Source organism: Cyrtonyx montezumae, unplaced genomic scaffold (assembly GCF_038088225.1).
Source record: "Cyrtonyx montezumae isolate F1298 unplaced genomic scaffold, pur_monq_1.0 scaffold_3, whole genome shotgun sequence".
NCBI classification, from domain to species: Eukaryota; Metazoa; Chordata; class Aves; order Galliformes; family Odontophoridae; genus Cyrtonyx; species Cyrtonyx montezumae.
This window is the reverse complement of record NW_027072034.1, coordinates 108,162,672-108,190,182: the sequence shown is the minus strand read 5'-3', so window position 1 is coordinate 108,190,182 and position 27,511 is coordinate 108,162,672. Positions and strand designations below refer to the sequence as shown.

Here is a 27,511-nt window from a genome sequence, read left to right as displayed (position 1 = left end):
TGAAGGTTTAGTGTCACTTCTCCCAGTCCCATTGTTGTTTGATCACTTCCACAGTATTAGAAGGCATTACCCCCTGTGACCAGCCACAAGGACAGACATTACACAATCAAATAAGAAAATAAATGTGGGTGCCAAATGATTTGGGGCAGCTAGGCAGAAGGGAAGATGGAAATAGCTGCTATACAAACCATACTATTTCAAGTATTTATGATGATGAATCTTGAAAATTCCCGTTTTCGTAATGGTAAGAAGTCTGTTCTTCTATATCTTGAGTTATCTGTTTTTGCTTTCTCCATTCCCTTCTCTGTATTTCACTGTTTTGACTGGTAGCACCATACATTTTCTTTGGACTTACAAAAGTTTCATTGTTCATCTCAGTTTCTTCAGCCAGTTCATCCTGGTCAATTATACCACATTTCTCTTCATTCAGATTTTCAGGGTCAGCCCATTCCTGTTTCTCCCCAGAAGCAAAAATAGCGTAGAATATTACTCCACTGTAGTGCACCAGGGCTGCGATCAGAAAGACATTTTGCCATTCTTCGCGGGTCTGAAAGAGCAGTCCAGGTCTCATTAAGTTTGCAGTAAAAAGAAATATCAGTGTCTGAATTATACTACGAACTAGCACATACTGAACAACGACTGTGATCGTTGTTTGATTCTTGATGCTACAGATAAAATGATTTATAAGATGTGAATATTTTAGATTTCATATCAAGGGCTAATACAGTAGGAAAAAGGACAAGAAATGTTCATGGAAAAGCAGACCTCTCCCTAACAATTGAATTAATCAATTGCTCAGAAACCCTACTATGGCTGCACTGCAGAGGTGTTTCCTAAGTAAGCCCATTAAGTATTCACTAGGAGCATGGGAATATTGAAGAGATTCAGCCTGAGGTGGAATAAAAAATTATCTACCTACAAAGATAATTAGTTTATAATAGCTGAGAATCTAGCCCCTTCCCTGTTGTAAAAGTGAATTTTTAAAACGAACAGCAATAATAGAAAACATCTGAAGATATTAACAATGAAACTGAGTTCCCAGGAAAATTTGGAAATATCTTAATTTTCACTGCGTAAACCAATCCTTTCTCTAGGAAACATGGAAAAACATTACCTTATGTTTTGTCATTGCACCAACAATGAGTGGGCACACCATGCCTGACAGCGTCCCCACACCATTGGAGATCCCCATCAGGATGCTGGCATAACGTGGAGCTATGTCCAAGTGATTCACATTGAATCCTACAACACAGCAAAGACAACTGTCAACTTCATGCTACCAGGCCAATACAGTTTTATCTAGCTGTTCTGGCTGAGGAAGCCTGAAACAGGTGGGAAATGCTAATTATACACATATTAAAACAAAACAAAACAAACAACAACAACAACAAAACAGAGTAATATTTTCTTAGTGATAAAATGGAAGATACTGTGTAACTCTTTATTCTTCTACAAAACCTCTTTTTTGATTCTCCAACTATGGAGGCCTTGTTGTGTAGAAAACATGACTCATTGTGGCTTCGCAGTGGTTTAGAGTATCCATATCCAAAGATGATAAAGTGTGTGGAACACCTCTCTTATGAGGAAAGCCTGAGAGACCTGGGTCTGTTCAGCAGCCTCGAAAAAAAAGAAGACTCATCTGATCCATGTCTATAAATATCTAAGGAATGGGAGGCAAAGGGACAAGGCTGGACTCCTCTCAGTATTGTGTGGTGATAGGACAAGGGGAAATGGCCACAAACTGAAGCATGGGAAGTTCTGCACATACATGCGTGGGAACTTCTTCACAGTGCAGTGATGGAGCACTGGCACAGCTGCACAGAGAGGTGGTGGAGACTCCTTCTCTGGAGATGTTCAAGACCCACCTGGATGCCTACCTGTGCAACCTGGGCTAGGGAGCTGCTTTGGCAGGGGTTGGACTAGATGCTCTCTAGAGGTCCCTTCCAGCCCCTACAATTCTGTGATACTGTGATTCTTTGATACTTCCTATCTTCTCATAGTGGAACAATGCGTTCAGGAAAAACACTTAATTAGGGAGAGAAAGTGTCATGTCTGTAAAACGTAGTTTTCTTTTTGAAAAAAAATATATATTTCTATTTATCTAGTAGTGTTTTTAAAATATATTTTCTAATTCTTCAAGTTTTTATTTAAACAATATAGTAAAAAAAAAAAAGAAACAAAACAAGAAAACTCCCACTGTATATAAACCAGTAAGAAAATCAATTATCCCGACTGTAGCATATCTTCTTGGTAAATATTTCATTGAGAAATAAAAAGAGATAGTAAAAATCAGCTCAGATAATTATCATGCTTTCGGTAATGAAAATTCGTCATAAGTGCTACGGATGATCACAAGAAAAGATGATGAATTTCAAATCCATGGGATTAAATACAGTAAAAAGCTGAGTGCTGGGAAAATCCTGCAATAAAAATTGATTGATAGAAATGGCCTGCCATGCAGGCACCTCGTAGCTGAGTAGCACAACTACTTCCCATCTGTGTAACTCCAAAAAGATGGAAGATCAGCAGTTTCTTTGTTCTGTTCAATAGATCCATCTTCTTGGCAGTCTTCCAGGAGATGGGCTTCCATCTTCCTAAGAAGATGTATGACTTTTAATAGCAGAGGTACTGGTGGAACTACAAAGTCAGAGACTTCTAAGCCTCGTGAAACAAACTAGAAACAAAACAGAGCAGGTTCTTTCAAAGCTTCACATCCTACATGTTATGCATTTAATAGATACTGAAATAAATAATTTCTGATATAGGAAGTAGTAGAGAACACCTCGTAACTAGCCATGCTAAAAACAAACAGTTACAAAATGATGACAGGAATAACACTGAGGGCAACATCCCTTATATCAATAATAATGAAATCAATAATAAGATGAATTCATACCTGAAATCGCAAAGCCACTGAAACCTACAGCTAACACCAGAAAAGAAATAGCCACACCTTTTGTATGAGAATAACCAACCACCAAAAGCAAGGTCGCTTCCATCCCAAAGCCTGCAAATTAAGCACATGGAAATAAATTACATTCTAAGTACTACTAGTCGCAGCACAAAACAGCAACTTAAAGTGAATCAAAGTTCTGTCATACCTTAAAGCTATTCTTGAACATACTTTGTGGATTTTCAGGAGTATTTGGAATATGTACTTATGTATTTGTTGCTGGGAATACAGTTGCAGGAATATTTTAACATTTTTCATTGAGAATATACTTTTTATTCCTCCTCCCTGTGTAAGTGAGCTGAGTGATAGGATAAACTGACTCATTAAGCAGTACAGAGGAACAATGAAAAAGTGATTATCTATAAGACACTGTAAAATTCACAAAACAAAGCAAAAAAAAAATAAAAAGGGTGGGGGTTAAGGAGAGAAGTATTTCTTGTCTTCAGTTTCTTATGGCTGTGGTGAAGTGACAAGTTCATGGCAGGTGGAACAAAAGACTCTTTTTCATACAAGTATGTCATCAACAGAAGAGGGCATGCCTGGATATAACAGGGATCTTCCAGGCTTTGCCTTTAGTGGAAATGAACACTTCCTGATATTTAACTTTACAATCCTGTTTTGCTTTGTTTTCTCTTTCCTAATACTGCTGAAAGTAAACCTTGAAAATACAATTAATATAAGAATCCTTTGTGAAAATGTATATCCAAGCACTGTGGCATCTCAGACTGTAGGCATCTCTATTTTAGGCAGCCTATGCAATCCATAAATAACATAAGCCAGGAACCAGAAGAAGAGCATGACTCCACAGTCATGCTACAATTTAGTATGTACCAGTTACATGCAGATGCCATTGATTTTTCAGTTCCAGTGACCAAAGTAGAAATAAACTCTTTTGTGCTCTGTAAAAATGAGTCTGTCCATCCCCCATGTTTCTTTCAGTTGATCTCTGCAGCCTGAATTTGTCAGTGGATTCTTCTGGAAGTAGCATACAGGACCACAAACAGTTAATACAAGGTTGTGAAAGGGTCTCTGCAGCACCACAGGATGCGGCTAGCTTTGTCAAATCAGGTTTTCAAGATGAGGCCTATTTTATCATAATCTCTTCTGAGCCATTCCTTACTGCCCTTCCAATTATTAACGATGTGTGTTGCCTGTCTTGCCTCCTCTCTTTTTAAAAGCATGCTTGTATGAGTAAGGACTTACAGCATAAGGATGTCTAACACCCGCTCTCCATTAAACATTCCAGATTAACCAGCTGCAAATGCAAACTAGAGTAATTTTCTCTTCTTGCAATAAAACATTGACCAAACTATGACATCTGCACTAGGTGCAGCACACAGCTGAAGTACTATATTTTTGGAATCCGGTAGTACCTCCACAATTCATGACCTTCCTTACAGTGGTAGTAGTTAAAATCTTCCTGCTCCGTAAGAAGTCAGCTATTTGCCCTCCAATGGGGACGATGATTGTCATGACCATGTGGGGAACTGCAGACAAAAGGCCGACCTGAAATTAGAAAAGTAAATGCTTACTGCTTATATCTTTTCTTAGGACTTAGGGGGAAAAGAAAGGAATCATATAGCACATCTTTGGCACATATCCTTGTGTGAATTGTGGACTTTTTCTTCAACAGAACCTGCAGCTGACCTTAAGCTACCCTTGTCCTAGCTTTAGGGATTTCTAGGAACTTGAGGGACTCCAGCATGCTCCCAGACAGGCACTGGTAGCTTTTCTCCCAGCTCTGAGTATTTGTATAGAAGCCATAATGGGGCTCAAGCTATAATAAGAGGGAAAAAAGGGAACACTCTCTAAAAATTCTGGACTTAGTGCTCTAGAGGAATCTTCTTTCTCCAATCACCAGCGTTGGAGCACAAGACTACTCCAATTTAGCTCATTAGAGTAAATGCCCAAGGTGAGGTGGTGTAAATATCTCCTCATGGTCCTGGAGGAGAAGGCATAGCACAAGAGTCTCACCTTAGAAATGTCATGCAATATCTCTGCTTTTCGGTGGTTGCTCTAAAGAATGGCATAGAGGACTACAAATATTTTCTATTGTAGATACCAGGAAGCATTTATGTCTTCTTACTTATGTGTTCTACAATAAAGTGTTCCATCTGTTTTCAACTGCTTTTATGTATTTTTATTATTCTGTTCTTAAGGAGCTCCTTTCTGTATTGCAAATCTGTTTCCTGGCACTATTATAATGAAGGCAGCACATGCACACTGCATGGGCAGTAGATGAATATACAGTATAAAATCAGAGGTTGTTGTAGAATCTTATAAATAATCATACATTCAAATGTATTTAATCATACATTTGAATTTATACCTCTAAATTGATACTCATTTTATCACATTTTCTGGCAAAGAGTTCTTAACTTTTTCTGAAGGCTCTGATACGATTCCAAATAAAAGAAGACTGTTTTTGCACAATTTTAGCAGCCAACACATGATCTTATAGAGGCTTAACTTTGAAGAAGTAATTTAGTAGGAAGTTTGAGTTTCACTTTCCATACACTGACACTAAATGAGCTTTACATTTGCTTTTAATTAGTGAAGATTCTAACATTTACTAAAGGCAAGTCAGAATAAACAAATCTGCTTTGTCTAAATAACTGTGCTCTTTATACCAGTGCTACATTAGGCCATTCAGATTGTCACTGCCCTGAATAAATAATTTATTGCTATAATGAAACAATATGTTACTATATGAAAATTATTATATAGCAAGTAGGTTTTTTAAAGAAAAGTTGTAAACACTTTCTGATACAATCATTCCACAGTCCTCATTCATGCTCTAAAGGGAAATTATAGCAATATTAGTTTTAATGAAGTGGCAGGAAATATCAATCCATGGAGAATTTGATCTCTGATTCATTGAAATGTACTGAAAAAGAAAGAAAAGGAGGAAAAACATTGCCTGGCAATTACTGCTAAGCCACCAGCACTAAAAAAATGTGCATTTATGTTTACTTACCTGCTGGTTTCTTTGCTATCAGTGAAAGTAATTCTTCTTTCTTTTTGCTAATTATTTGATACTAGCATGCTTTCATTTCTATCAAGTTTGTAAACTTATGTCATTCCAGTTACCTTGAAAAATCTACTGAAATGACTCTAGGGACTTCTGGGGATCCTCTGGCTCCTGGACTGCTCTCTGTTTCATCTCAGACATTTACCTTACTTATTGCAAATCCAAAGACTTCTTCAAAGTAAGCAGGTTGACTTATAAGGAGCAAATAGAAGGTCCAGCTTCTACAGAAGTTAGCCACAATGATTGCATAAACTGGCATTGAGGTGAAAAATCTTTTCCAGGGAGTACTAAATTTCTAAGAAGAAAAAAAAATCACCGATTTTTTAGTAGGCAGGAGCACAAATAGATAAGAAAGTATCTTCAGTATTGGGACTATCCAGTATATTGCATAAAATTTACACTGCAAATTGCTTACAATGTAAGTGGATGAAAAGATATCACCTGAATTAATGGGAAATGAAGAGAGGCAGAGAAACCATCTTAGAATAGTTAAGATTTTTAGGATGACTACTGTACTATTATTGCTCTGCTTACTGATATTACAAAATTTTATTCTGAAATCCTGCTGTTTGGATAATAGGATCAATTACAGAGTCAGAGAAAACTAGAGGAAATATTGCTCTGTTCCCTACTTTCTGTCATAATGAGGTTTGAGACCGTCCTGCAAAGGGATTACAAAAAAGTATTCTCCCAGCTAAGAAACACCTAGTCACACACCAGCAGGCAGCTACTTGCTTCAACCTAATTCATTTTATTCTGCTAAAAAGCATGCACTAGAGGATTTAATTCATATAATTTGCTTTTGACATTTCCAATTTCTATTTATGCTTAAATACTCCGCACAGCAGGAGCAAAAAACACTTAAGAGTTCTATTCACTTGAAATAAATAAATAACTATAGCAATATTCATTAGTATCCTCCTTTCTTTAAAATAGTAGCTACGTTCCACAGGCAACTGTGAGCCTGCAGTCTTGTGTGAACACACAGTGATGGTAGTAGTGTCCTCTGCAGTCAAACATCTGTGAAGCAAGGGCAAAATCATGGCCTGGAGTAAGTGTGTGTGTCTGCAAACAAGACCTGAGTGACTTCAGCCAAACTTCAGAAGCATGCCCAAAAGGGGAGTCTGATACTTTATACTTTCTCTTACACTGTTATCCAAAACACATAGAGGAAGTGGTTTGGAGATTTGAGTTTTTGTTTTGTTTTGTTTCTAGAATGTTAAAGAGTAAAGCCAAGAAGGAGCAGTGTATTGAACCTTTCTTTCTTGCCTGTAGCAAAAATGAATTGCTTAAAGGAATGGATAAAATTTGATAAGAAAATAAGTTTTGCTTGTAAGTTCTCAGGATCCACCTGAGGAGAGAAGTCATAAAACAGAGCACTGAGCTACTGTGAGAGTGCAGGGCAGAAATCCCAGCCTGAACTCTCAGAATTTCTGTCATCCTTGGCAGGAACCCATAAGGCAGATAGATAATTTAACATCTGGAGCCAGATCCTTATTATGGTATTTCCATTAGACTGGGGATTTATTCTAGAACAAGTCTGATAATTACTCAAGAACATACCAGAATACACTGTTTCCTGCTCTCCTCATTCCATTACCCTTCCCAGACTAGGGATGATCTGTAAACCAAGAGCTGAAACAGCCATACAAGTTTTTCCTGTTGCTGAACTTGTCCTGTCCACTTGCATAAGCCTGATCCTGCAGTCTTCATAAAACAAACAGCCCCTAAACATCAACAGAAGTAACTCTGCTGTTGTTACAAAGCTAACTGTATCCATCCTATTATAAGATGATGTTACACAAAGAGCTCACAGACTAGTCACTGAATAACCTTTTTTACTTACGTTTGCACTAGCTAGGCTGGCTCCTTCTCCAATACTAGTTTCTATATATACTCTTTCTTCTCTGGTTATTGTTGGGTGTGCAGCTGGACTCTCATAGGCATGAAGCAGCCAGAACATGTACCAAACAATCCCAAACATTCCTAGAGAGGCAGGAAAAGCAAAAGTCAGTTTTAAAAGCCAATTAAGCCATACTTCTATATACTTCTATAAAGACATTCAGATTATTTCAACAGCCAGTTAAAAGAAATATGTTCAGAGAATGGAGAAAAAATGATTCCTAACTCTGTATGTACTGTGTGCATGTTTGCAAAGTGAGTGTTCTGTTGCTCATATGACACAGTATGTGCAGGGCAGAGAAAAGACAGAAACAAAGTTTTATGTGGGACTGAGAGAGGAAAATAACAGGCTGATCTTAACATGTTCACATCTGCATACAAAGGCTTCACAATCAGATGAGACATGGAAAACCCATCTCAACTACATGAGACAGATTTTTCAAGGCAGAAGGTTTCTGAAGCATTAGGCTCCCCATCAGCAGCATATGTTGACCCATATACTGTGTAGGTTACTCTGGGATACATAGCACTTGAGTGCTTGTGTTGCAGAGGTGCAATGAGCCCTGTCATGGGATGACCATGTGTCACTTCCACCAAGCACATTTCACAAAGCCAGAAAATGCCACAACCACTTCATTACTCAGAACAACTTTGATCCATACCGATCACACAGGCTTAACAAAATGGAGGCAATACCAGTTGGGGAGAGGAGATTCTTTATATAAAAAGCTCACCATAAATATAAAAGACTGATGACCATCCTATATACTGTACCAGCACACCTGCCAATGGCATGGCAACCACTGCACCTGCATAGGATCCTGAGGAGAAAAAGGATTAAGGAAACATATCAGCAATGTTAAATGAGTCCAGCCCTCACTAAAGGCTGGCATCTTTTTTTTTTTTTTTTTTTTTTTGTGAACATTTGTGATGGGATGGCAGCTGTTACATTTTGACTGGGATGGAGAGACAGACCCTTGTTGGAGTGGGATTATATGGCTCATTCTGTAGCTAAAATGATCATGCCCTCTAGGTTAATGGGATTCACAAAGCTGACACCGATGGCATACCACCACACAGGCATAATATTTAAAAGCTGAAGAGTGGATTCCATCCTAATACTGTGGTACATGAAGTAAACCTCAGAGAAGCCAACAGCTTAAGTTTCAGAAGCCCTCCTGGTGTCCAGAAATCCTTGTGTCATGGCTCTAGCCCCACCACCCGACGAGCACTGCAAGTGGAGGCTCACAACAACCCTGAGCCTGTTTAACTGTGTTTAGTTTATGTCAGCGGCATGAGCAAACACACAGAATAAATAGCTCAGTGTTGACATGGGATCAAACAAAAAGGAAAAAGTGGGCTGTGCCAAGGTTTTCAGTCTGGGAAACATACATTACTGGTGAAATATGTTTCTGAATGACTTGCAGAAAGAGATGAGAATTTAAGTACTTGGAAAGAAATTTCCATGAAGATTCCAAGAAGGATTAATGTAATTTGGACATTTGGTATCAGCACAAAATAATGACATGTGAGAAGTGTTACTTTGAATTATTCTAGGAAATAAGATACATGTGTTTTTGACATTATTACATACTTTGTTAATGAAGACCTATAACTTAGAACTACAGGTAAATGCAATACACCTCATCCCATTCATTAGCAAACACTTCTCATTGCAGAGTCCCATTGCCTCTGTATAATTAATTCAGTGTTCTTGCTGAAGTAGTGAAGCCCCAGGCAAGAAAACAGAAACCAGAACCATAGTTAACACTGGGCTTCCTATTCTTTCCTTCCTCCCTATTCACTTTTCAAGAATAAGAACTGATATATGTTGCAACTGAAATGTGTGCTGAGCTACAGGATAATCTTTCTCTACCTGCTGCTGGGAGCTCAGAGCTGAGAGTGGAGGAACTTCTTTTTTGGCCTGTTTCTCTGCAGAAATCTGAAACTCCTAAATAATCACTAAATACCAGAGTCATTTGTAGTAAAAATAGCATTCCCAGAGTATTAAAAGAAATTTTTTTTCACATTTTTGTCTTATTTTTTTCTACTATTCCATGTGTATTTTAGCCCTGTATTTTCCCAAGTCTTTCAGTTGTACTGCTAATAGACAGACAATTATATCCTGTGACTTTTATATTTTCTATTGAATATTCTCACTGACATGTGTCTTCACCTGGCTTTACCCCACCAACAATGCTCATTTTCTTTGTTTTCTCTTCCTTCATTCTCAGCTGCTCACTTTTCAAAGCATTACTATTTCTGATTTGTCTTCAGTATTATTAGGCACCTGCTCACCATTCCAATTTCCCTTTTACAAGTGGGAAAGGACAAATAGAGATGTGCATCTTAGAGGATGAGAAGCAACAGACCAAAGTGATGAGTAGGTCTTTTTCCTTTACTCTCAATGTAACCCATCTGAAATTACAGTAGAATCATTTCTGCTCCATACTCAGCATATCTGGACCTTTTAGGGTATGAGAGTGAAGGAAGTGCATTTGGGTTGTGCTTTATCTTTTTCCCATTTAGCCTTCTATCCAAATCCACCATGGAGGCAATAAGAAGCTATGAGCTTTCCATGAAATTAGCAGGCAGGCTGCCCATTGAAATAAGATGAAGAAATGAAAGGGCCAGAGAGGTATGAGAGTCACAGTAGTCTTTCTGGAAAGAAAATGTAGTAGTACAAAAGCATCTCTTTTCAAAAATTGCTACCCAGAGGATAGAATTAAAAGAAGAAAAATGCATTATTCTTCTTAATTTGTCTGTGAACAAGAGAACAGTGGGTAAAACTTAGTATTTTTCCTGCTCCCTGTTTCACAAAAGAAATTAAGGCTCTCATCAGAGGCTAGAAACTGAATGAAATAATTCTATTTCTCCTATCTTTCCACTGAATTCCTTTCCCCAGAGCCTTCGGAAATTTCCTCCAAGCCACCTTCAAGAAGGCTGTCTGCCAGCAGTAGGAAAGTCCTGATGAGCAGAGCAAAGTACAAGCCTGACCAAGCTCTCAAGTCCTTTAAAATAACTCTTAAGTAAGTGCACACTTAATTAGAAAAGTCAGTTCAACGCATACTGCAAATAGAACGCCTAAGACAGAGTGAATGAAAAAAAAAAACAACAACCATAAAATGAATAATATATATGTCAGTACACTTATGAGCCTATCAACTTACCACAGAATGATGTCGTAGCCAACCTGCTTCTCTCCAGTGGAGGAGCCCACTTACTCCACATCCCATGGCAGGCTGGGTAGGTGACGCCCTAGCAGACATTTCACACGTCATATGACTTGCTTTCACTGCATTCCTACTTTAAGCAGTTGCAGAAAAAGTCAGTCTGTCTAGCTGGTTGTCACTATGTAGGAAGAGTTAAAATAGGCCTGGGAGAGTTTTATTTTGAGGGGTATGAAGATGGAAAACTCACCTGGACTGTCTCGTAAATGGTTAGGTGTCCTGCGTTAAAAATGCTGCTTAGCACATGCAGTGGATGGCTTAAGCAGGCTAAACTAGGTCTGCAGTACTATAGATCTATTATTTTAATTTCCTTTTAGGATGAATTTAAAAATAAGGATAAACGTAAGAAAAAAAATCATCACTGTAAAAATACCAATGAAAAAAAAAAAAGATCAACAAATAGGACTGTAGATGGACCAGAAAACCTGACCAAAATGTTTATAACTTTTTAAAACCAAATTTCTCCAAATGGAAGTGGTGAATATTCTTACCTCCACCAGACCTTGCAGAATTCTTACGAACATCACACAGCCGTAATGCACTCTTGCTGCAGAAGGGATGAACATGTTCAGTGTAGATGTTAGAAAAATTGCTGCTCCAAACACCCTTTGAAAAAATGTAACATAAAAGAGAATGTTATTATCCACTTTTCAGAAGCAATGCTATTCACAATTACAACCTCAAACCTCACCACTGCCCACCAAGTCACCAACACAGATAATTGTAAAGTCGCCTTATTGACAAAAGGGGTAAGTACCCATAAAGTCACTGCATTTTCTTCCACGAATGAAACAGGAGTTTTCTGCACACTTAAACAAAGGTTTTGTTTTTTCCTCTATATCAGAGGACGAGACTTGGGTATAGTTTCTAGAGGCTAAGTTGTTTACAAGGGCTCTGAACTGAGAGAAGCATTCCTATTGTGGGACGTACTTGAATTCTTTTGTATCAGTAGGGTTTAACTTAGATCAGGTAAAGTCTAGGTTGAGTGCCTTGCTGAAATGTGACTGTGCTGATTATTTCCACTTCCTGCTGCTAAAACTCATAATAGCACAGTTTGAGATCAACTCCTTCTCAACATCTGCTCTGTAAACAATAGCTAAAAGTTCTTTGCAACTGTGGCATAAGAGGGATGCTTCTACAATAAAGCTTCCCTGAAAGACATGAAATGAACATTTCATAAGCCTGCTTGGGAAGAACATTACCTGCAGCTGGGTGCAAGTCAGTCAGGGCTCTAAAATCACCCGGGGCCTGTGGGAAATCTTTTGCAGCCTCCCACAGGTCACCATCCATTAGAAAAATGGGCAGCAGAAAAATCTGTGTGGTAGTTACAAGTCCAAGCAAAACTGCAGGGCACTCAAAGGCCTTGGGGAAACACTCAGAACTGGGTCTGTCTCATTCCCCAGTCTATGGGAGCTTTTCCCAGGAGAGACATGGGCTTTTCTCAGTTTAACTGAAGAGCAGTGCAAACTTAATGCATTGCATGAATAATAAACAATAGTGATGATAGACACGATGGACAGCTGGGCCACAGCGCAGTCATTTCAGTATAGGATGGTTGCAGGCTTGCATACATTTTCACACATGGTTGATTGAAGTCTCAGGTTCCTTCTCTGTACTACAGACAGGGTTCAATAGCTGCCACACTCTGAATATCAAGAGTTCATGACTCCAACATCTTTGGAGGATGATGTGCAAGGACGATCCCCTCTCAAATCCTGTTTAAAGCACCAAAAACTACTAGAACTGGCAGAAAGAGTTCTCCACAGATGCTGAAGAACTATTCAAATTGAAAGGTTTACTCTTAATCCTCTGAAGTATACTGACATCTTTGTGTTGCTGCAACTCAGAGTACCATGTCTGGTTCCATGCAGCCTACTCTAGTGCGGGAAGTTGTTCATTCTGCAGATAGAAAACTGCACTGGTTGATGGCCTTGGGGACCACAGCATGTTAGAAGAGGGGAGGTCAGGTCAGAACAGCCTTGTCTTATCCCAAGACTCAGGTTCACATCTTGAGTCATCCCTCCCTTGTGGCAGAGGTCCCTAACTCCTGGATACATGAATGCTAGCTGGCAGCACGGTGACCTTTCAGGTCCCAGTTCACATTCCCTTTTCAAACTGCTCAAATTCCATGAACAAGTTCTGAATTGGTTTATTATGACTGTGGCATTTAAAAAATAACAAATGACATGTTAAGCTTTGTTCTGATATGAATGTATTAGACAAATATTTAAACTGAAATAATGACAGCAAAAATATTTTCTCCTTTTTGACTTTTTTGCCAAAGACATATGCAGATCTGCATATGTATAGCTATTTGTCATCTTCCATTGCAAAATAATTGTAAACATTTAAAATTCTTTGTTGATAGATGCATCTTTTTTCTTAAAAAAAAAAAAAACATTCACAGGAAATATACATTATATCATCTAAGTTTATTATCTATGGCAGTATCAATGGTGGCATTATAGTGCAAAGAATCTACAGTCAGAGATCAACATTGTTTTACCTCATCCTGTACACTTCTTGACAAAAGCAACAGTTCATGCCTGAACAGCTCATAACCTGAATGACAAGAAAGTCATCAGCACACGAACACAAAAGCAAAGAAGCTGAGCAGGCTGACAGAGGGAAGTGACAAAGGAATTAATTTGTATAGAAACTGATCTGAATGTCTGAAGTGGCATACAAAGCCTGTGATCACATCTTGACATTTAGGAGGCTGCTTTCAAGGCCAAGCAAGCATTTAGCTGAGAAATAAGCATTACTGAGAGCTCTGTTATGATCAGCGAGGAGTTTTGCACCTTGCCTCTTCCTTGTCCCTGGTAGAGATATTGGGCACGTTATCATAATGCTACTGGCCATCTCAGGGAACTAACTACAGCAAATCATGTAGAAAAGTAAGTTACAGAACAAGTAGAAGAATAAGCCAGAAGAAGGAGAACATGTTTTACTACCCAAACAGCTAGCTCTGGGGATTGAGTTTCCAATCTTTGCTACTTCACTTAGTGCCAACTCTTAACACACCCAGGTTGTAAACACATCATTTACACTGTTAGAACCAGCCACTCTTTTGTTACTGCTTAAGAGGCCAAGTAGTGTTTCCACAAATAGCAGCATCTTTACAGCAGTTTCCCACTGTCAATCTCAAAGAAGCTGGTCTCCACCATGGCCAAAAATACGCCAGTTTTTTTCAGTTCATTGACATATTTTCTCCTCACTGCCATGATCTAAAGCCAGCTGCCATGTAGGATCAAAAAAGCCTTCTCCAGCAACTGACTCCTCTGCCCAGCAGGGTCCCATTACAAAAGGCTGAAACCACAGGGTGTCTTATGCTTCATGTCTCCTTGTCACCACCAAACCATCAAGAAATTTTGTTGGGATGCATGTTTGCAGATAAGCAGCAAATTAAAAGGATATAGCCACTAAATGGCCATGAACTTTTTGGTGGAACATAGATCTATACAAATTTGGCCATGGATAAAGCAACTTATATGGCATCAGGTGCCAAAGAGTAAAACCCTTAATATTTTTCTCTGTTCTGAGATCTGTTTGAATACCACATTATTATACACATCTGCATTAATGCCAGGGGGGTTTGGGAAGGGGTTCCATGTGTGTTCAAGGTTCCACAGTGCTGAGCAGGATTTAAACAGGTAACAAAAGACTCTATACCTAACTCTGTAACATCAGTAATAGGGCAGAATAATACATCCCATTACTGAGCACAGTTGCAAAACAGAAAACATTTCTCCTTCTGGGGGTGGTATGTTCACAGTTTGGCCCCAGATCAGCCTGTTTCCTGCCCTGTGGTCTTAGCAAACAGATGTTACCCCTCTGAAAGAGAAATGCTGCTGAATCTACCCAAGCAGGAACTGGTTGGGAAAACAAAGAATAAAGGAAAGAAATAGAGTTAGTTAGATCTGTGGCTCCTATTACCACAAACAGGAATTCTCCTTTAGTTCATCTTTTAGGATGCTGTTCTTCCTCAAGCAGATTCTACTCCCAAATGCAGTTACAATTAAATCTACAATACGGTGTCATGATGTAGTATCAGAATGAGTCTGAAAGTATAATCAGGACAGAAGTATAGCTTTCTGTGCCTATGCATGATACATACCTAAGGAAGTAGTCAGCTGATATAATACATTAAGCTATAGGGTAAATTTGGTTGATTTTACTGTCAGTAAAAAAAAAAAAAAGGTAACAAAATCCAGATTACTAATATACTGAATTATTCAGCCAACAATGTGCACATCTGTGTTTTTGAACCCTTCAGCTGTGAAATCTGGTGGCAAGACTGGGAAGAGCAGGAAAATTATTAAATCTAGCTGATTTGTTTGGCTTCTTAAATGGAATGGAAAGTACCCTGCTTAGGCTCTTCATGTAGCAGAGAAATGAAGGAACTGAGGCTGCTAGTAGTGTTGAAGAAGTGCAAACTGAATTCAGAGTGACTTTTTGTTATAGATAGATAATAGTTAGGGCTGAAATTCTGGATAACTCTGTGGGGTGACTCCACCCTGGAGTCATTTTCACGTGGGACATGGGTGAGAAGAATGTCTAGACAGCCTTGTAACTCCTATAACTCTCTGTAGAATAGAGAGCAAAGTACATTTATTCAGGGCAAAGCGATGCAGAGCTGGTCTTTAAAATTTTCTCCAGTTGTGAAAGCTTTTGTAGATGTCAAATCTTGTTTGTAGAGAACAGTATGAGTTCCAAGCCTTTTTTTTCCATCTGTAGATCTTAAACATCTTTCACATGCACATCTCATGAGTTCGTTTACAACCAGCTGTCTTCAGACAAGCTCTTTGTTTCAGTTGGGATCATACTCCAAATACAGAAGACTTTCTGAAATAAAGCCTAAAATTAAAGTTACCTTTGGCAAAATTAGCAGCTTTTCTTATTTTCAAAAATAGTTTATTCAAATAAATAAATAAATAAATAATAATAAAAACAGCCCACAAACAAAATGGGCATGTAAGTAATCTGAATAGAAGTTTATACTTTGCCATACAGAAATCACGAAGCTCTGATAGAATAGTCCCAGGCAACCCTAATTACAGGCAACAGTACTGTATTCAACCACAGTCAGTGTAACTAAGTGTTGATTTCACAGAAATGTACATGAGAATGGGTTTGTGTCTTCAGAATATAAATAGTTCTATATCTTCTAAATGGCTCATAATTCAAAATTTCTGGAGAATCTCAATCCAGAAGGAAATTTTAAAGGAGAAAAGTCAAATTTATTCAGAAAAATTTAGTTTGGTAAGTTGAGCTAAAAAGCACTTGAGGCAACTTCTGAGAGGCAAATGCTACAAACATTAGGTATGATGTCTCTAACAACCTCCAGAAAGCATTGTTGTTTAGAAAACAATAAATGTGTAAACTTTTGAGATGAACAAGGTCAAATGGAAGAAGGAGAAATCAGATCCATAACAGAAATCTATCTCCATTTCTGGTTGTAGACATAAATACTGCAAGTTCCATTTCAAGTTCTTTTAGCACTTTTATTCACTAGTATAGAGTGTAAAACAGATATTTGTAAGGATGAAAAGCTTGATTCATTTGATTATTGTTTTCTAACCTGTTAGCAGCCAATTTGTTTGCGATGAACCCTCCTGGAATTTGTGTCACAATGTAACCCCAGAAAAAAGAGCCGTGTATGAGTCCCACTGTCTCTGGATCCCAGTTGAACTGGGCTTTCTGTAAAAGAAAAAAGAAAAAATGTAAAACGAAGCATACTGATTATGAGGCAAATGCTATTTGGAAGTCTCACAGAAGTCACTCCATCCTATTAATCAAGACAGTCTCTGCACTGCTGTAACTGAGGTTGAATTTTCTCCCATTCATGGCAAAACGCTGTTACATTGCTAGGTAAGATTAAGGCATCTGCTCTGTCAGGGTGACTAAGAGAAAGGAGTTTCAACTGAAAGGCAGCTGGCGCTGGCCCTTCATCTTTGGCTCTTGCCACTGCTTCCCTTTGAGATGCTTAGTATTGAAGACTGTTTTCAGCCCTGCTTGGTATTATAAGAAGGATATGCTGCCTTTCAATAAGCACATCCATTTACACAAGATTTCTCAAGCTGAACTTTGTCTTATCGAGATAAAACTCTGACCATCCAGCATCTACATTAAGTAGTAGTGTAGGAGCAGAAAATGATTATGGGGGAAGGGTGAGAAGGAATAACATCTGAAGAGGTAATCTAAAATTAAAGCTAGGTTAATGCTAGCTGACTAGTGTATCTTTTATAAAAAGGGATGCCAAATTTTAGATTTTGATACAGAATACCAGAATACCCCAAGCAGGTCACAGATGGTTCCTAGCCAGTAATGACTAGAGCTAAGAGAAATACTTTCACAACACACATTATCCTTGAATACCAAATAGTTTCAGTCTTCTCAAATCTTCCTGATTAAGGATACTTTTCTGGTGAGTCTGTTTTAACATACTCTGTTCAGAAGAGAGATAGTCAAAACTCAGGAAAAAAAGAAAGGGGCAGTGAAGAAAACGTGACCCAAGGTACCCCTCCTGCCCATCATTCTGGGACATCAGAACTGGACTCAATATAATCACATTAATGTAAGGTCAACTTTTTCTCCTTAAGCCTTCCATTCAGAAGAGCTATTTTGAAGAAAAAATATGTTGCTTTGCTGCATGATTATTTGGGGGCTAATCACATGGCAAGGAAAGGTGGTTAAGCATCACAGCAAAGATAGTCTTATATTCCGTTTTTTAAATACCTAATTTTCTACTAGTGATTTTCAACTTAGTTTCTTAATTTCTAAGTGCAGAGACATCATGAGACTTAGAAAAATTTCCATTATCAGGAGCCTCTAATGCCCAGACAGAACAATTTGATTGCATTATCTCAAGGGAAACAGGGGGAAACATCAGGTAAGAGTTAGTATTCCTGTGAATAACTTGTTATAACAGAATCCAAATGTAAGTCAGTTTTATACATGCAAGATATGGGACTCATAGAATCATAGAATTTCTCAAGTTGGAAAAGACCTTCAAGATCATCGAGTCCAAATGCAACCTAATCATACAGAGGAGTCCAGTCAGAACTGGAGAAGGAGGATGGCTTCTCACCTGCAGTTCTGGTTTGCCATTAATATAAACAGTACTATTGTTCACCATTTCCACGATGGCAACACCCAGGTTGCAGCGAATTCCAAAGGAAATGCAAAAGCCCAGGCCGCTCATGATGGCAATGATGTAGCGCTTGGGCAGTCCACAGCAGTAGCAGTCACATGCTTGTGGCTTGTGGGTGCTGGCCTGCACAGGTCTCCCTTCTTCTGTCAGCTCAATGTGATCCTCCTCGATGTTAGTGCCATCGATTTTCCTAAACAGAAGGAGGAAAAGAAAACGGAAATGCCTTTCTGTGAAATATAGATGGACAATTAGGTGCTACAGTCTGCCGATAAACCTTTGCATAAGAGGTTTGGTGCTGTGATGAGTTCATGCCAGGCACACACAGCCTATATTTCTGTCCTGAGCAACCCCAAAATTCCTAAATCCCAGACATTTGGCTGGACAGCTTGTACAGAAGTGCTTGCAGGCTTTTCACAAGCATGGTTATGAAAGGTCTGATGAGCTCTGCTGTGATAAATCCTTCTGCTTGTTAAGAATATATATACACATGAAGAAATCCATCTGAACTTCTAATTAGATCCAGCAACAGACTGGGAGCTGGGTTTCAAGGAAAGGGCTAATACAGCACAAAATGTATTTTTTGTTAGATTTAGATTGGATGTTGGGGGAAATTTTTCCATGAGAGGACAGAGAAGTTGTTGGTGCCCCATCCCTGGAGGAGTTCAAGGTTGAATGGGGCCCTGGGCAGCCTAGCCTGGTAGCCTTAGTTAGTGGTCAGCAACCCTGCTTGTGGTAGGCTGTTTGGAATGAGATGGTCTTTCAGGTTCCTTCCAACTCAAGCCATTCTATGATTCTAAGAGCCAGGCCCAAGCTCTCTCTGCCCAGGGGGATTTTATGACAAGTAACCCTCTGCTCTGAAACCACTCACTGCAATGATTTATCTTATTCAAAAGCTCAGCTCCTGATGTTGAGCATTTTACCCTTTTTTTAAAAAAAAGAATGAATATTTGATGAGGTCTGAAAACTAAGCAACTTTCTGCTCTGCTAATTCACTGCCAATCAGCAGCAGAGGCTGAAGGGGCTTCACTAGGTAGCAAATTTCATGTGGGACTGCTGGAGGAAATAGGGAGGGAAGGTCCAGGGACATGGACTTTTCTGTTTACTTGGGAAGGGGAGCAAATGGTACCTGTGCATATCGGCCTTCTCTCCCTAGAGCCCTGATCCACCAGCATGGAAAGGGAGGCCCCATGGAGGGCAAACAGCTGCTGCCATCAACCCAAGTTGCACTCTGGAGCAGCATCTTACAACGCAAATGGTCTCATCAGTACAACAGTTGCTCACTGCTATTTCCTGCTTTTATGGAAACATATTCCTGTGGTAAAGCAATTTAAAATCGATTTGGTCTCCCAGTTGGATTGGAGATACCGACACCATGTGATTGTCTCTGGTAGGAAAGATGAAATCAGAAGGAACTGAAGACACATTATTAAACTGGAGCTAAACACTTCCTTTTGTAACATTAATTTCGTATGCTTTTGTTTTAAATGCAGTATACAGGCGTTCCAACATGCTGAAACACTTAAGATCACAGTTAGTTCTGAATACGTGGCTGCCTTCTGAACACCACCTGCAAGATTAGGGCCTCAAGGAAGGCCTCAATCAGCTGTTGCATTAGAAAGCCTTTTAGTTTTGGCACTGATGTGAAACAGTGGGTGCAGGATCCAGCTTCTTTTGTATCTGCCATGGAGGTGCTCTCACTGCTAGTAAAATATGAGCAGGTACTTAGTATAAAAGAAGCCCAGCTTTGTGTATAAGATGATGAAATGATTTCATTCACTCTTTTCTGATAAGGAGTAACTTATTTCCTTCTTTCACACACCTGGTCTAAAAAGTATCTGAAATCTAAGGCACTTCAGTCTTCCATATAATAATCAGCTATTAAAAAATGTTTCCAGAGCATACATGGATGGGCTACACCTCACAACCTACACAGTGGTAGGCTGTCTCTTTCAAGAGAAGAGTTGTTTGTTTAAACATAGCTTTCTCCAACTGCTGTATGCCTAATGTACTGCCCATAACCTAATGGAGATACTCCATACTAAATGTTTTGCAAATACAGATGCTATCTGTGGTTTCTTGGCCTTCCGCATGTGGATTTAATAGGAAATTTCACTTTAAATTTTTAGCATTTCTAGTTTCAGTGCTACATTTCTGGCTTCAGATGCATCATTTGCTACACTACTCATTTTTACATCGTATAATAAAACTGTTAAACCAGCTTTACTCTCAGCAACATGAAAAAAAAGCACGCTAGAATACATCAGTTCACATTTTGAAGAAATACCAGAATTGAGATGGTTATTTGATTTAACCCATTGCTCAAAGCAGTGGTAACTCTGACATTAAATTGGTTTGGTTTAGGCTGAAGTGAGGACTTTGCACTAAAGAAAGATAACATGGGAAACATGATATGTCTATGGTGTTATTGAAGGTGATTGAGATCTTGCAATTCATCGTCAAAGAGACAGCACTGTTGGTGAAATGAGAGTACAGACAGAAACATAGCCAGGCACTCTTAAAGGCACACCCTATGTTTTCTGTGCCCTGTGCTTGTGTCAGTAGGTATAAACCATACAATGTCAAAAAATGAAGAAGGCAAGAAGAGAAAAGACAATTTAATGAATATTTCTATGGCTATTGGTAACTCAAAGGATCTATTCAGAAACAAAAAAGTATTTTTTTGTCAAGACAACGTTTTTGTCTTACTCCAGCATGATCTAAGATAATGAATGAATTAAAAGATAATTCCTGGTTGTTTTTTTTGTTGTTGTTGTTTTTGTTTTTTATTTTTTGTACTTTATTTATTTTGTATTTACTTTATTTTGTACTCTATTTATATGAGAGAGATTATACTTTAATTGGTGCATCATTATTGGGCGGCTGGCAAAGATCAGACACTTCATCCAAAGCCAAAACATCTGTTCCTTTCTGAACGCTTTTGGCAAGCTGTCAATTCACATAGGCATGAAAATATCCTTTGACTCCAAATTCACTGTTAGGAGTGTTGACGCAAGATGAACAGTATGATCCAACATTGCTTATGTGGTGGAATTGTTTTGCTATTGTATTCAACTACTCATTAAGAAGAGCAGATTGAGAACTGATTCATCACCTCAGATTATCATAGCATATTTGGTATCTTGAAAGCTTAACATTAACCCTTCTACCATAGCAGATTTGTCTCAGAGAAAACAGTTTCGCAACAGCAATCCAAAAATGAAGCTGGAGCAAAGTGTAGGCAGTGCAAGCATTCACAGAGTTTGTGCTTGACCTTGAGTTTTGGCTCTGCATCACTGAACACATAGAATGAAGGTATGACAAATCCATAAAGGATAAGAAATATATCTCCAAGTTGATTGGTATATTTTGGCAGTGCCACTGAAATTTTAACTGTGGTACGCTAATAATTTAGAAGAAAGCAGCTTCAGAAACAGCCTTCTTTAATTATCTGAAGAGCATTTTGCTGCATGGGAATATGTTTCCTTGGTATTTATATCCCTCTGCTGTTTTCAGCAAACACGCAACACTTGGCACATAAGAACATCTTGACTATTTGAAGGTATCTACACCTATATTCCATACCCAACTATTGTAACTACTGCACGTAGCATTCTGCATCTGAACGTTCCTTCTCTTCTTTTTTGACTGGCTTTGTTTTGGCTTATGCAAAGTTTTGGAAGAAGGGAAGAAATTTTTAAAACTAAATCAGTCATAAATAAAATTCATAGAATACATACACATTCACCAATCTGTGCCTTATGTGATTTAGTGTAGGAATTAGTTCTTCTTTTAATTATATAAGTAAGTGGGATAGAACTATGGAGGTTGCTCCAAAGGTAATGTTTCCTACTTATTTCTGCAGAAACTACAACAAAGAGCGTAATAACTCCATTGCATAGAGCAAATTCTCAGCTACAGAACACTGTTTTCCAACATTGCCACCATCATTAGCAGTGCACTGTCACCAGCCATGGACAAAAGCCTGAATGCTGTACTTGTGAATATCTGCACAATTGAAGGTGACTTCACAGCTGCTATAATGATGTCATTGCCAGGAAGACGTTGTCTATGCAGTCCAACTTTTATTGTGCCCAGATCCACTTTTTGGTCTCCATAAAGCATTCAGCAAATGTCAATGAATATCAAGGGGTGTAATGTTTTCCACATAGAAGAATTCACTTACATACCTTTGCTTCATCCACTCTACCATGAAAGATGCCATTCTGTCAGAAATCCCCTCTAATGCCATCTATTGCAGAGCAATAAAACGTAAAGGAATACTGGTGGGAAGGTTTCACCTCTACTGCTATACCACCAGCATCCACCTCTGGCATTATGGGCCAATAAAATACAATAGGAGGCATTACTTTTGGAGCAGACCTCATCTATTATTTAATTTATTAAAACCACATGGATTCTACAACAACAAGAACACATTTATGCTTGCCACGTATTAAAATGCTTCCTCAAATTAATTCTACCAGTCTAAAGACTTCTGTAGCCAGCAGAAGCTCCAACTTCATACCCACATGTACAACCAGAGTCACCACACACAACAATTATTGATGATCCTGATGTAGTTTCAGAAGCCTACACACTGGCTATTGAAAAATATTATTTATATATAAATTTATACATATTATTTATATAAAATAAATCTTCTGAGGTCTCATCTACTATCTGTGGATTTGTCTGTGTGATAGTTGTCAATAGCAAAGCCTGCGGTTGTTGCAGTAGCACAATGTTCCAAGCAGAAGAACCCCATCCAACACAGGGGTAGATCAACCAGCTTCAAGTTGTAGTTTTTAGCACTCTGAGATGTCTAAAATTGAGGGCAGCTTGCAGAAGCTACACCTAGCAGGGCCCAGACTACCAGCAGCAACTGTGTGATACAGCCCATATCACTCCTCACGTTAACATTGTTACTGGCTCCTTCCTGCTCTGTCGTATGCCCACTGCTGCTACTGACTGACCAAGGGCTCCTGAAATCCTCAAGATAGGAAGAGCCTGAGATTTGAATTCACATTTTTTTTCTTTGCATGCGCCGAGCACACAGATGGCCAAAATGTTGGTACCTGACAAGAATTTCTGCAGAATAAGTTTTCTCTTCTGGGAAATTTAAAGCGTTTTCAGAGCTCCAGCTCTGGGGTTACTCACCCAGGCCTTGAATCCTCTAAATTGATTTTATTTCCTGCCCTGCTGTATTTAACTAATTAAGAGCAAGACACATTTTGCATCTGGTGATTTTTTTCCAGCTGGAGGTATTCTAACAACAAATGGAAATTTCTCTGAGATCTTGCAAATGAAACTGCCCAGAGACAGGATGCTTCCTGGGTCCCTCCTGTTCCACTCCCATTTGCCTCCCCACCAGCACCTCAGCTACCCTAACATAACCTCCTGGGGGCAGAGTCCTGTTTTGTTGCACCCACAAAATATTTTGAGGCTGTTACCCACCTGTGAGGAGGCAGCAGGTCACTAGTGTTATTTGGGCAGCTGCTATGGAGACAGGACCTGGCAGCTGGTCTTGCCAGACACCTATTGCTGGATCTGCTCTTTTGTTTGATTAAATGTAGGAGGATTTGTCTACTTATATTTACCAAAGCTAGAAGTACATTTTCTAGCTGTTTTGCTGGTTAGTACAGCCAAAAATATCCTCGGAGACCTGATCTGTGCTAATATGACTAACCACCCATAAATCTGAGAAGTGAAGCCAAATTCTTTGATGGCTTACAACATATTCATGTCAGTTAGCAAAGCTGAGGTCACAACTGGTAAATACACATGTATCACCACACAATAAATAACCGTATGCTCTTTTTTATAGGCTAAGTTGTGGAGAGTTAACTTCAAGTTAAAAGCACGCATGTTCCCTTCAGGAAGCTTTGGATGTGACTGAGTATTTCCTAAGAGACTGCTAAACCTGAGGCAGTTCTTTCTTGGATCTGGTTGCAGACACAATAAGAAAACTTACACCGTTTGTAGTATTTCCTTCATTGGCCAGCACATCTAGGAAAGGCACAAGCATTTTAAGGACAGCAAACTTTCTCGTATGTCAGCTCAGATCTGTTTTGCTCTGATTCAGCAGTAATGCTGATGAAGTTAGGTATCAGAGCAATCAGCAGGGCATCCCTGATGCACAGCTACAAGAGGAGAGCGATACAGATCATCCAAAGCCTTCGTACCACAGGCAAGTGGCAAACACTCCATACTGACACAGTACACGCTCACTGGACACAAAACCTGCAGATATTTGGGTGAGTTATCAAAGGAAGGCCATAGTACTTTGCATGAGTGACTGAATGAACAGTGTGAAAGGAGATACTCTGCTCATTTGGTGAAGGAACAGTGCAACTGGCAATGTAATAGTGAGCATTAGTAACTTCCACAAAAAGGTATACACACATGCTTTCCTGTACATACAGAACGTAGTACAATACATGCAAATTACTGTCCATTTTCTTGAGATCAAATGCACGTTCAGACGTGCCAAGAACTGTATCTTAACTCAAAATAACTTTCCCTAGAGAAAGTAAGAGGATACACACAAAAGAAAATCAAAACACTAAAAGGAGGTAGGGTTCAAGCAGTGCCCTGCCCTTTGCAAAGATGAGGAACAATTAACATGAAGCATGCCAGCAATGCTGCCAAGCTCCCTGGCTCTCAGCTGTCCATTGCACAGCTCAGTGCTGCCAGTAGTCACTCCAATAGAAACAAGCTTCCATTTAAACCAACAGTCTCATTGACCGAACTAGATATTTGTTACCCTGTACTTTCATTTATCCAAAACAAAAAAATCTTGGCTTACTGTCTTGTTAAGTTATAAATCTTTAGTCCTCTTTCTGCAAGCAAACAGCAGCTTCTCCTGTTTTCTTTCGTTACTCTCGATAAGCACACACATGCACTCAACACACACAGCTGAACTTGGTATTATTTATTTTCCTTCTTACTGTTTTAGTAAGAGAAAAAAAGAATTTGCCAGTACTTTAGGAATGTTAAATCTGATTTCCAGAGTGACATCATTTGGGACTGTGAATTCTCATTAAATCAACAGTTTTTCTCATGCAAGTTAAGACAGAATAATTCACATTTAATCACTTAGAAGTTTTCTTAATTAAAACCCTTCTTCATGCACTTTTTTACATCAGAACAGTATTTTATAACTTATTTTCACCTCTCTTTTTGCTCGATATAAATATTCTCTTATCTGCTGCCACATGCTGTTCCACGCCGCTCCTCTGGCACAGCTTGCTTTGCACAGCAGGGTGTCCCTCACTATGGGGACTCAGTAATTTTGCAACTCCAAATTGCTTAATATTTAGATAATTTTGTTGGTACTTCATTTCTCTTTAAGCAATGTGATCAATGGAACTCGCTAGGAATTTGCTATCAGATTTTACCTTCGCAGATTCCCCAGTGAGTCGCTAATGGTGTTCTTCACTTCTTCCTTTCCTGGGTTAAAAAATCTTTCCTTCAGCGAATCGAACCCTTTGAAAGGCATTCTGTCCTTTTTCCTCAGGAAATCCCTGACGTTAACAATCGCTCACTTCTGCTGTCATATTTCCCGATGTCAGACTCAGGAGCCTGCTCCAGTGCCCTTGGTGACCCCTAAAATAACAACCAGTTGCTCGAGAAAGGAACACAAGGAAGAAAAAATTCAGAGCAGATCTTCCCAAGCCAGCAGGCCAGCTCGGGAGAGCCGTGGTGTGGAACCCGTGGCAGTGCTCTGGGTGTCAGCAGCACACTTGCAGCAGCTCCACCGTGCATCTGTGCACCTCACGCTGCCTCGCCAGGGCTCATCATCTCCGCCTGCCTCCCTCCCTCCCTCCCTCCTTCCACACCGAGAGCTGTGTGAGATGGTGCTATAGTAACAGCCACAATACCTGTCCTCAGGCCACGCCAGTTCAGTAGCAGGACATCATCTACGGCAAAGGCAAGAACTTTATTAAACATTTATGAGTCTTTTCTGCAGGAAGGGGAAGGCAAGCTGCAGCTCCCATTCTCTATTTACCCCAACCCAGAAACCCTGCATCGGCCCACGGCCTCAATCCCAGCCCTGGCATTAATTATGGATGCCACTGGGGCCTTGGGCTGACAGGCACAGAGATGTGCTGCCACAGTGCTGTTTGACTCATAGAATCGTTAAGTTCAGAAAAGGCTGCTGAGATCATCAGGTCCCATCAAGCAGTGAAAGAGTGGCCGTGAATTAAACGCAGTATACGTTCGAAACACAGCGTGAGTGAAAAAGGTGAACCATTTCAACTCCGCAGGAATTTGTGATGGCAATATGCCTTTCCTAGCAAGAAGAAACATTTCATGCAAACTCCTGTGGAAATGCTGCCTCATCAAGCTCCTGCGTTGGCTGGAGTCAATCAAAGCATGACCTCACTGGTCGAGGAGAGGAGTGCTTGGGAACTGGGGAGGCTTTACTTGGCTGGAATCCCTTTTGCTGCACAACTGGTTACTGTTTCTTTCTGCCTCTTGAATAATTGACATGCTCTACAGCAGCATTGAGGACTCCAGGTTCAGCACAAGTAACCCATGCACTGGGTCTAGAAGACAGCACTCTCACAGTGAGCAAAGGGGCAGTGAGGCTGCAAGGCCATCTCTTAGCATTATCACCCATTCACTTTCGACAGAGCAGCAAGGCCACTGTTTTGGGAAGGAACATGGGCCCAGAACCATCAGCCATACATAGAAAAGCCAGGTCTCCAGTTTTCAAAGGGGATCTCTTTCAATCCAAGCCATTCTATATGATTCTGCATTGCTCACCTCACTTCTAGCACAACTGTCCATTTCTCACTGCTCCCTGCTCTTTACAGTTTGCAATCCTTCTGCTGCCTGCAGCTCTGCTGTGCCACAGTAGCTGCCCATTTGCAATTTCCTAACCTTTATCCCAAAGCTTAAAGCAAGGGTGTTGCTAACTCACTTTTCTGCAGGGAGGTTGTTAGACAGGAGCAGCACTGCTTTTTGCCTCCCACTCTCTGAGTTTAAAGGGTGGCAAAATGCCCTGCCTGCAGGCAGCTGCTCTGACACAGGTCTCAGGAGCAGTGCCCTTCTCTCAATAGACACTTTCCATGGGACATCACACAGCTCCCAGCAAGGATGTGCTGGATGAGGAAGTTAAAACCTCTGTCCAAACAATCCCTGTATGTATTTTGAAGGGTCACCTGAGGACATCACCTGTCTTCCTTAGCAATGAAACATGGTAGCCCTGCTGGCCCTAGCTGCCATTAGTCTTCCAT

The 27,511-nt window shown here is 39.6% G+C and overlaps 1 protein-coding gene across 1 annotated transcript; it reads right to left on the bottom strand.

Moving 5' to 3' along the window:
• Window positions 1-205: 205 nt before the first annotated feature.
• On the bottom strand, window positions 206-25,800 carry SLC17A8 (solute carrier family 17 member 8). The gene is made up of 12 exons (XM_065743450.1): window positions 25,667-25,800; window positions 18,207-18,459; window positions 16,698-16,816; window positions 11,608-11,722; window positions 11,057-11,144; window positions 8,621-8,707; window positions 7,831-7,970; window positions 6,130-6,279; window positions 4,327-4,459; window positions 2,897-3,007; window positions 1,115-1,242; window positions 206-547 (listed from the first exon to the last, which is right to left on the bottom strand). The coding sequence occupies exons 1-12, from the start codon at window positions 25,765-25,767 to the stop codon at window positions 206-208; spliced, it is 1,767 nt and encodes a 588-aa protein (XP_065599522.1). The 5' UTR covers window positions 25,768-25,800.
• Window positions 25,801-27,511: the final 1,711 nt, after the last annotated feature.